This window comes from Oenanthe melanoleuca, chromosome 1A (assembly GCF_029582105.1).
Source record: "Oenanthe melanoleuca isolate GR-GAL-2019-014 chromosome 1A, OMel1.0, whole genome shotgun sequence".
NCBI classification, from domain to species: Eukaryota; Metazoa; Chordata; class Aves; order Passeriformes; family Muscicapidae; genus Oenanthe; species Oenanthe melanoleuca.
This window is the reverse complement of record NC_079334.1, coordinates 15,887,135-15,897,848: the sequence shown is the minus strand read 5'-3', so window position 1 is coordinate 15,897,848 and position 10,714 is coordinate 15,887,135. Positions and strand designations below refer to the sequence as shown.

At 39.4% G+C, this 10,714-nt stretch overlaps 1 protein-coding gene across 2 annotated transcripts in view; it reads right to left on the bottom strand.

The window, feature by feature from the left end:
- Window positions 1-497: 497 nt before the first annotated feature.
- The window catches only part of PKP2 (plakophilin 2), a 36,914-nt gene continuing 26,697 nt past the window's right edge, over window positions 498-10,714 (bottom strand). For both annotated transcript variants that reach the window (XM_056482593.1, XM_056482592.1), the window contains exons 7-13: window positions 8,928-9,045; window positions 7,304-7,465; window positions 6,724-6,897; window positions 6,005-6,158; window positions 4,359-4,548; window positions 3,308-3,395; window positions 498-1,745 (exon numbers count right to left, since the gene is read on the bottom strand). In XM_056482593.1, coding sequence (XP_056338568.1) covers window positions 1,677-1,745; window positions 3,308-3,395; window positions 4,359-4,548; window positions 6,005-6,158; window positions 6,724-6,897; window positions 7,304-7,465; window positions 8,928-9,045 — 955 coding nt within the window. In that variant the 3' untranslated portion in view covers window positions 498-1,676. The remainder of the gene's footprint in view (window positions 1,746-3,307; window positions 3,396-4,358; window positions 4,549-6,004; window positions 6,159-6,723; window positions 6,898-7,303; window positions 7,466-8,927; window positions 9,046-10,714) is intronic.

Sequence of the window (10,714 nt, the reverse complement as noted above, 5' to 3'; positions counted from 1 at the left end):
TCAGTGTGCACGTGTGGGACTTTCTGGGACTCCTTGGAGAACTATTTGCATCTGCCAGCAGAATTTTGCTCCCAGATATCCAGAAATATGTTTGGACATGGTGCAGAGGTACAACCTGCTGGTTCTAAATTTCTGGTAGGAGCCAGACCTTTAGCCAGGAGTGCTGAGATGAAGAGACCTGGGGATGTCCCCTGTGAGGTCTCTACTTCAAGGATTTTGGATCTCCTGGACAAGAACAGCTGTTCAGAAGTGAGGGTACAGGACGGCCTCTGTTGGAGCAGCAGGGCTTGTAAATAAATATGACAAAACATCCATTGCCATAAAGGTAGCTCACCTCCCCTGATTTCAGAAGAGTAATGCCAGACCCAGTATTTATATAAGAATTTCCTACTGGTTTAATGGACTATCTAACCCCTGGGTTTTTTTTTTTTTTTTTTTTTTTTTTTTTTTTTTTTTTTGTTTTGTTTTGTTTTGTTTTGTTGTTGTTGTTGTTGTTGTTGTTGTTTTTTTTTCTCAGAAAAATCTGACTTACTAAATGTAGCAGATGGGATTTTTTTTAACTGCTTCTTTACCATCTTGAGCATCATATCATGAAAACCTGAGCCTTCAGGTACTCTGGATTCTTCTCCCCTTCTGTTACCAATTCCCACATGTGCAGGCATAGTCTGAAAGTTATCACATTGCATGTAATAGCTGTAAGGATGATGATAATTTCAAGTAAGAGAATATGAAGCAGGATCAGATTAATTCCTTAATCAGCACAGAGCCCATCCTCTTGTGTGTATCTGTTACTTCAAAAATAAAGGCAAGAATCCACTCCCTTTATTATATATAGATTATCAACAGAATTATTTTGAAATTGCAATTTTCTTAAAACAGTCACTGAATGACCCACAAATAATTTCTCCACCAATGAATGAAGAATGATGAGCTTAAGTTCAGCCTAAAGTGTCTAAAACATAGTGCCTTAAACCTAGTGGTTCTAGTTAAAATCCTTTCTGGACACCATTATAAAATGCAACATCCACGTGAGGGAGGACGAGAGGAACAAGGGATGATAAGACCTATGTAAAATCAGTTTTGCTGCTGTTGCTGATGAAATCTCAAAGGAAAGAGGCTTAAGAACCAGTGAGCCCATGAAAACAAACAATACAAAAATAGTAATTTTAACTTCATTGGTGCTTTTATAATGCAGGTAGTGAAACAGTTTCTTGTGCATACTCATAGAGTTGGGAGATTCTTATTTAGCTGTGTGAAGAAACAAAAGAGTGAAAAACTACTAAATTTGAGCAGTGCACTTGACGCTTATCCACTTTAGAAAACTTTTGGTATAAAACAGTCTGAAAAAAATTTGCTGCCAACCAGTGTTTCAAACTCCTCTGTATAGAACAAAGGCAGTCATCTGGAGCTCTGACTAGTGGTAAATCTGGATGAAACTTCACCTCAGACATCCTGGAGAATGTGTCTTTGGTTATTCTTGTATTGATATATACAGTGACAACAAGGTGATTAGGATTAAAAACTCAAGAATAGCTACTCTCTGGCCACTTAACTCTTTATAGAAAATCAGCCCCCCTTTTTTCTGAGATACTTTGTGTTTCATGATGGCAACACCAACTGTGTGGAAACATCAGCTGCTGTATGATCTCTTGTCTTCCATGGTGTTGTGCTCTGATTCAATCCTTTAGTGAGTTATAGGCTTTTGTGGTCCGGCTGTTGATGAAATCCGTCTTCTTAAAGTCAGCCTTTGGAATGGGAGAAACAGAACAATTAATTATCTTCAGGCCTGATTCTGCAAGAGAAGAGTGGGTCTAGCTGCCTAAAAGCTAAATAAGGAGCCATGGTAGAGGTCTAGGCAGAGTCCTGGGCAGTCACAGAGACAGAACAGGCAGTGCTTGTTCAGTCCAGGACAGACGGAAGGATATTTGGAATTGCTGAACTCTCTCCGCTGACTGTACCAGGAGCCTGTTCTTCTAGCTCAGCTCTACAGACTTCTAACTTTTAGGTTACTAATAGTTGAGATTAACATAGCTGAGATTAACCTATCTGAGATTAACCCTGTCAGAACAAAGAACACAGGGCAATGCCAAAATGACTCAGGATTTTATCAATTTGATTTCATCAAGTGATTTCTGTGGCTTCACTGACTAAAATTTCAAAAATGTCAAGGCATTAGAAGGTTCTGAAGTTTTCAGTGCCATACCTGGTGTCTCTAAGAGATCTAATTTGCATAGGAAGAGCAACTAATCAGCATTTTCTAAAATCAGGTCTGACAGATATGTCTTGTAGGCTTTCCAAAACTACCAGTAAAATAATAAAATTCATGCCATCAGGGATATTGCTGTATGGGAAAGTCAGGAATGCAGTTGTAAAAAACCAGAGATAACAAAAGCTAGTTAAGAATTTATATGGCACAATAGCCTTATTCTTGAACACAAATTTCTGGTTTGTGGGGAAGTACCTCCTGAGTGTGATGCAACACTGTTAAAGTTTATGCTAAGGAACTTTTTTGGAGCAAATTTCAACCAAAAAAAAATCTACAAAGAGAAACAGCTGAAAAATAAATGCTAACAGCTTGCTTGAGAACTTGGAACAATTTTAGGTTGTAGGGAATTTGGAGTGGCAAATTCTGAACAGCAAACTTACAATGACTGAAAACAGTTTGAAATGCAATGTGAAGGTAGGGAGGTGGAAATTAACTCAGCTGTGTGTTGAAAAAGCAGGCATGGAGCTTCAAAAAAACCAAACTGGTTTGTGGCAGACTCATGCTGGTAATTTTTTGTTTGATCTGACTGTGGCAGTAAGTGTTTGCCAAGACCTTTCCCAGGCCCTAGGTTTTGTCTGACTATAGCTGACACCTGGGCTACCAGGCCGTGCAAACAACACGGAGAACAAAGCTGCTCTGGTTTTAAAGCAGGAAGCTGGCTCGCCCTGCCTTTGTTTTTGCTGGCACCGTAGTTCCTCTGTGCCAGGCTGGTTCAGCCAGTGTGGATGGTCACCTATCTGCATCACTCCTCACCACCTGACACTTCTGGCAGGCAGCAGCAACACTTTTCATAAACTCTACCAGCAAATATAAAACCACAGAGGGAGAGAACATAAACACAGATGAGCAAAAATTAAGGCCATGCATTACTCAGGCAGGCTTACGTAAAGTAAATAGGAAGTAAATTGGAAAACCAAATTCAGGCACCACTTGAATCCTATCATAGATTGATTCTTAAATGTACAGGAATGCTAAGGGCCCCAGAGGACAGATGAAAGGACTCTAGGTCTGAAAGAACAGATTATTTTTCTTTGTGCTTACCTTTTTGTAAGCACTGTGGAGATCAGTGTGTGACCACAGGGAGTAGAGGAGGACTGAAGCAGCCCTGCTGGCTTTGCTGAAGATATTGCTGCCATTTTGAAAAAAGAATGGTAAAACATATTTAAATTCCCACATCATAATCACAGTGCATGTACAGACTTCAGAAAAGGTAACCTCATAGCATTTGTTTTATCTCTCTTTATCCTAAGTGCTGCTTGGCCATCCTTTCAGTATTGTGGCATGTTTCAGGCTATCCTTATTACTGGAATAAATGAAACATGCTTCCCTGCCTCACCCATTCTTCAAATTTAGGGAGATATCAAGTGCTCTGTAGTCTACATCTTAGAGCAGCTATCATATTGTGCATTTTCAGCTGAGGAAAATAACCTCAGCACAACAAACATTTGAAAGAATTTTTCCAGCAGGTAAGATCTCTGGTTAGTTAGACAGGATTTAAACTATTAAGGTCCTCATGAGTCCTCCTTTACTGAGATTGGTTTCCTCTTTCATTTTGCAAAGAGAGAACAAGGCAAACGGAATAATTATTCATATTTATAAAGCATGAATTATCTTTTGAGTAAATACTGATTGTACATGTTTACATATTAAAGAATGATTAAATTTTGAATCTGTTCTCTAAAATGCCAATATATTATTTTTAAGTACAGATCTGTAAGTTCTATAAAATGTTAAACTTCATATAAACTTCAGCACTTTATTGCTAATGTTTATCAGGGCTGTGTTACAATAAACAGGACAGATATTTTGGATACAGATGAGATTTGAGATTAGACATACATATATATCAGAATACAGATAACGTGCAGTTATCTTTCGAAGAGTTATTTAAAATGCTGAAACCTGGTGAATTTATATAGATGGGAGAGCTGTTGTAAGAGATCTTTCTGCATTTCACAATCAGTGCAATTCTATTCACATCACTTGTTTGGGCTGTCCTGTACCTCGAGATAAAGCGTTTTTTCTCCCTGAGTGGCAGAGCCTGCAGTTTATTTTTTGCCTGGGGAAAGATGAGACTTGTGGAGCCCCTTACCTGTCATTCATGCTGATGGCAATGACCTTGGGCAGGCCGTGGGCACCAAGGAGCAGCCGGGCATTGTGTGAGCTGCTCTGGGTCAGGTTGAACAGGGTGTAGCAGATAGATGCTGTGGTTTCACAGGCAACATCACACCCTGGCACACATTCGGGCAGGACTGACACCAAATCAGGCAGAACTTCTCTGGCTGCAAGTTGGAAGAGAGACAAGAATAATGGTGCAGATTTACCTTATTCCTCCCATCCTCCCTCATCAGAGAGCTGAGTGCTCCTATCACACACTCATGGCTTTACATGCCCACAGCTCAGATGAAGCTGCATCCACACTACATTGGACAGCCTGTAATTTGCCTCATGCACAATCCATTAATAGCTCATTTGCTGGACTGAACTCACCAGGCATGTGCCAGCTTCAGGCTGCCACTTCCCTTTTAAGAGATGTTTTATATAAAATTTATCTCCATTTGATATGGAAGTTAATTTTGCTTGATAAATTTAGACCCTTATAATCTAGAAAACAGTGTGCCCTCTCAAATATTTTCCTTTGGCCAAGGTTTTTCTTTTTGGAATTTGACCCAAATTCACATATCCTTTCAATCAATCAGAGAGAACATCTTTTGATAGAGAAAAGGTTCACCTGAAATTCCTCCAGTCCTCTCTATTATGGGTAAAGCAAAGAAATAACTGTGAATGTGCAAGATGAAGTACCTGCCCCCAAAGCTTTGTGCTATTCTGTCTTTCCCACACTCTCATAAATTGTTTTTTCCTGATGAAATCCCAACTTCTTATCAGTTTAATTTCTTCTCTTTCAGGGGGATTCACCACCTGTAATTGTTAACACCATATGGATTATCCCTTTGAAATCACCATACCAACATGTCATAATATTTTCATTAATACAGAATGTTTTCTAAGGATCAAACAAGGCCCAGGAGACTATTCTACAGAATTCTGGAGGTTAATCTGCCCCATGAGCCATCTGTATACCTGGAATTTCCCCTTTCCCCATTGGTGGGAACACAAAAAAGGACAACAAATTATATGCATACATTTTATTCTGTCAGTAGGAAAAAGCCTGAAATACACAATAAATTGAAACGAGAACACTCAGAATAGAAATGATTTTTATTTAGAAATGAGATAATTTAAAAAGAATGAACTATTTTTTCTATAGCATCTTATAGCTTCCAATCTCAAAAAAAAATTTGCAGGAAAACGGTGTGGGCTGCAAACTTCTAAAGCTTTGTGTCTAATAAAAGAGATCTGATCTTTGCTAGAAGAATTAGAGATGTTCTGTGATTTCTTTCAAAGCATTATGCAGCTATGGCAGCACAGAACTTGGCACTCACCTTCCTTTACCCTATTTTAAGCAGAAGAAAAACTCCCTCTCCAAATCTGTGTAGACTTTGCTTCAACTGTGCATTTTTTAAAGTAACACTAAAAAAAGTATCTAGAGAGGAATACCCAATTAAAAACTTTGTTTAGGTGAAACTCTTTATTTTAAGCCCTGTACAGTGACTGCAAGTATCCAGTGAAAACCTATGACCCTCACAGATCAGGGTTTTTTTGCGCATTTCTTTTTTTTCAAAGCAGAAAACTTTAATGTGAAGAGAGCAGAGCAAGCTCTCTTTGGTCTTTGCTCACCTATGTCATTTTGCAGGGAGATGTTTCGAGACAGGTTCCTGAGCAGTGAGACTGCTGTTTTCTTCACTGCTGGGTGGCTGACGTGCAGCATAGCTCGGATGCTTGGGAGACCATTTGCCTTTTGAACAACAGTCCGGGCCACTGCAAATGGCATCTGTGGAAAGGCAGCTCTGTGTCATTACCACGAATGCAGAGCCTCAGAAAAGCCACACACAGCCAGTTCTATGCACCAGTTTAAGCATATTTACAATAGTTTTAAGCCAGAGCTACATATGAGATGCAACAGGAAAATTATATATAAGAAGTTTCAAGCCCTCTTTCTCCCAAGTGCTCTTTGGCTAGTTCCTCAGACAGGTATCATTAATTTCTTCAACACAAAAGTGATCTGCTGTTGTGCCAGAGCCCTCCTCTCTCCACAGGCTATCTTCCACAAATTTTTTAGTGCTTTTAACATCTGCACATCCCTCATTGTGCAATGAATTAGCAAAATCCACATATGGAGATGTACACGGAGAAGAAGCAGACCCCATGGTCTGCCAAGCAAGGAAAAGCTACACTGGTGGTTCTGACTTTCCCTTCAATGCTCTTCATTTTCCTTCACCATGTCACTGAGCCAGTGACTTGTCAGTGGTTATTTGAGCTCAGTTGCATTGCAACCCTGAACTCTATGCATTCACATCAAGAACTAAATGAGAAGAAAAGGAAAAAAGCTGACTTACTGGTCCAGTGCCAGCTGTGAGGTTCTGAAGAGCTCCCAGGGATGCTTCCTGGGTGTAGTTTCTGGTACTCTTTGCTATTAAGGAGAGGTATATCCTAATCAGTGTAGAATGCCAGAGTGATTCAACACCTTTGGGATTGCTCTTTTCCTCAGGTAGAGGGGTGTCCTGCTGCTTCTAAACATGCAAACAGATCAAGCCTTTAGAAACAGTGACCTCTATAGCTAAATGCATCACAAGCTGAACTAGTAATTTTGTAACTATGACCAGATTATTTGGAGACTGTCAAGTTCTGAGTTCAAATAAATATGTGCAAAAATTCAGTATTTAGTGATAGTGGCCAATCCATCCAGTGGAGTATTCCTCAACTAACAAAACATTTGCTATGTCATTGTCATCAGCAGCAGCTGAATGAGAGAATTGGTGTCCAGAAGGACTATCAATAAATTTGCACTTTTGGGGCAAGGAAGTGTCACCCTACCAGATAAATCAATAACAGACTTTTAATGAGTTTTCAGGCTTATTTTCTAGAGGTTGTTACAAGTTTTTAACCAAAAGAGATGTAACTACTCATGTACTTTACCTCTTTCACTTTTCTGCTCCGTGTTCCAAAACAGCCTGGTGTTTTATCATTGTTAGAAATATTTCTTCTTTGCATATATATGCTCTGGGCATAGCTCTCAGGGAGCTCTATCTCTAGCTGGTAAGAAAGATTGTGAAGAATGCACACACAGTTCTCTGTGGCCTAAAATAACAAAAGAATAGAAATTGAAAGCTTTGGCATGTGTTGAAGGGACATGTATAGACACGGGAGGAGATTTCATTTCTGGATCTTCAGTAACTGACTGCAGCCTTTCTAATGCCTCATGGAAGAGCCAGTAATAAATAAATGAAACATGCCCTGGGATGTTCCTGAGCACAGAGGCCAGCTGGCATACGGGGCTGCATTCAGAGGGGGGTGCGTGCTTGCTGGAAACGGTCCTGGGACATTATAATTCCTAAACTGTGCCTGGGAATTGTTTGGGCGAGTGCTACTTGACACAGGCCAGAAGTGTGCCAAGAAATGTTTAAGGCTTAGGAGTAAAGATGATCATGTACACACCTCACCATAGCACCAGTAAGTGGAAAGCTTTTTATCTTCCCAAAGGAGGAAGCATTTTTCTGCAGTATAATGCCTTTTAAAATAAGACATTCCTTCCTGAACATGGCTACGATAAGGTCTACAATTTCAGAGTGATTAGTCTAGTGACAGATAGCTTTGTTACCAGTTCCTCCTTTTCTGAAAGTCAAAAAGGAATGAGTGATTTTAAGACAAAATGCAGCAGGGAGCTACTGGCACATGTGTAATGTGCTGGATTCTCCCTGAAGCTAATGGCACTGTATACAGGAAGATGGGCCAGCTCAAGTAACTAATCCTAGAATAGAACCATAAATGTGCAGCAATTACCACTACACAGCACAAGTTATAGCAGGCCCACCAGAAGTGCCTCACAAGCTGCAGCTAACCTAAGTGACAGCTGCTTTGCTCATCCAGCTTCACCCAGCTGAAAGAAAAGCCTCTACTCCAAGAGTCTGTGTTCAGGGTTTACCTGCACTCAGTGGTGGGAGAAAGAGTGAGAGAAACTGGCATCTGGATGTGTCCATGTCCTTGTAGTTACTAGTTTAGGCTTAGGCAGCAAGGAAAAAAGTGGAGCTAGGAAAATTAGTTCTATCCTAAATGATGCGAGCTCCTTAATCACACTGCCACCCAGAGAGATAGAGGTTCTTCATTTCCTAAGGGGTATGTAGCATTAAATACACAGGAGAGTAACCAGATTAATTTTTTAGGCTGCTAGCTAGCTAGAACCTTGAGACAACCAAAAAGCAACATCTGGCTCTTCTGTGTTTCAGCATTTCTGAACACCATGATTTTATCTTACTTTAAAAAAAAAAAAAAAAAAAAAAGACAGAAGTTTCTACCTTTCTCTCTAGTGATTCTGAAATTGTTTTCCCAGTGCAAAGTTATACTATTCTTTTAGATTGCAAGATAAAAATACTTCAAAAAGCTTCTTACTGGACTTTCACCTTTGGTGGCAGTTTAAAAAGCCCTGGAAATAAATTTTGCAGTTATATCACAGCTGTTTCTTAACACTGGTTTCTAAACAACAACAGAAAAATGTTCACTTGGCAATTTCCCCTAGGAAAACACTTTTCATCTCAAAGAGTACCTTGTCATTGGGCTCATGGTCTGCAATAGCTCCTTGGATATAATACACAAGAGAATCAATCAAGCCCTCACATTCTCTCATCTTCTTCCTTCCTTCTGGGCCGGCAGAGCTCATGTTTCTGTGCAGGAAAGAACGTGTTGGGGAGAAGGGATTTAGTCAAAGGTATAATCTTGTACTCCTCTGACAAACTTTTCCAGCTAAATCTTAAAGATACTGAAGTTCAGATTGACTGCTTCTTTTCTTCAGAGGTGTAACACAGTCTGAGCCTCTTCTCGATAAAACTTTTATTCCCAGACAAAAAGAAATACTCCAGGGAAACAAACTGCTGTGTTTGGACAGATAAGGTGTCCAAATTTTCAAGTACAACTTACAAATTAATTACAAAACTGATTTAAAATTTCTGAAAAACCAAACACACACTTGCTGCTTGAACCTGCGTGACTCTAAACAAGCTACTGATTTCCACGGAAGAAACAACACTTATGATCTTGCGGTATAATTATTTTTACAACTCAACAAAGTCTGAATTATGGAATACTGGAATTAAATCCAGGCCTTACTTTTTTTGACTCCTGCAGCTCTGCTGGACGAAAGACTGTACATCCAAGCTTGTTTGTTTGAAATGACATTAAATATTTACCTAATCTTAGCATCCATCAAAACACAGAGGGACATGTTCCTTTTGATAGTTTCAGGTTGCTTATTTTGCGTGCTTACTTTGCCCACTAAAAATTACAGTTTACAATTTTATTAATAAGAAAGCCAGTAAGGTTTAAAATTTCCTGTGGCTTTTGACTGTAAAATGAATGTAGCATTTTATACACTGTCATTTCACTTCCACTATGTTTTTTTTGCTCTGGGAAGTACATATTCAGGTTAAATACTAAGCACTGTAATTACAATTTTATTTTAGGTCATAATGTTAATGATATCTCTGTTTATGAGTTCATTTATTCTCTCATGGAATTATATATCACAGAATCAATATTCAGATCCAACAACATGGCCTACTATAGAAATCCCTTTGGAATTTAATTTTACCTATATATGTCACATTCAAGGCATGTCACCCTTTCCTATGCTTATGCTGACAGAAGTGTACACATTACAGCCCTCCTGGTGCATAGCAAAAATAGTTTCTGGTGTTCACAGACTAAAAATACTGTCAAAGATAAGTGTGGAATTTCCCTCTCCAAAGGCACTTCAGCTGATGCAGTGTTTCGTTTTGTCCCAGCACATTTTCTAAAATCCCCTCAACTTTTTACAACTGATCCTGCTGAATGCTTGTGCAAGGAGAGTCCATGCCCTGGCTTTGCTGTCAGCATGAACAGAGTTGAGTAAAGAGCTTTTATAGCCCAGGAGGCAGAGAAGAGCCTGAATTAGGGGCACTGTCCTGTTCTGCAAAGGAAATTAATTGCTGGGCTCTGTTTCATTAAGATGTTGATGCTCATCCAGAGACAGATATTAGTGTGTGTCGATGTGCACACATGGTTACTCCTTTCTCCACCTTTCCCTGCTTCCTCTAGTGTGGCAACATGGACTGGGAAGAGCTCCTGCTCTCCTACTCATCCAAACACTGCTGTAACCACCTCACTCAAAACAGGGTCAGAGAAGAGTATTTCAGGCAAAACATCATCTGACTGCTTAAATTTGTTTGCTGATTGAAGCTTAAGAAATTCCAGGAGACAAAAATATTATTAGATAGGTAAAAAAAATATTTCTGAAGAAGCGTCATAGAAATGTAAATGCAAACATATATTTTTTTTAAAACAGTGGAGACATTTTGC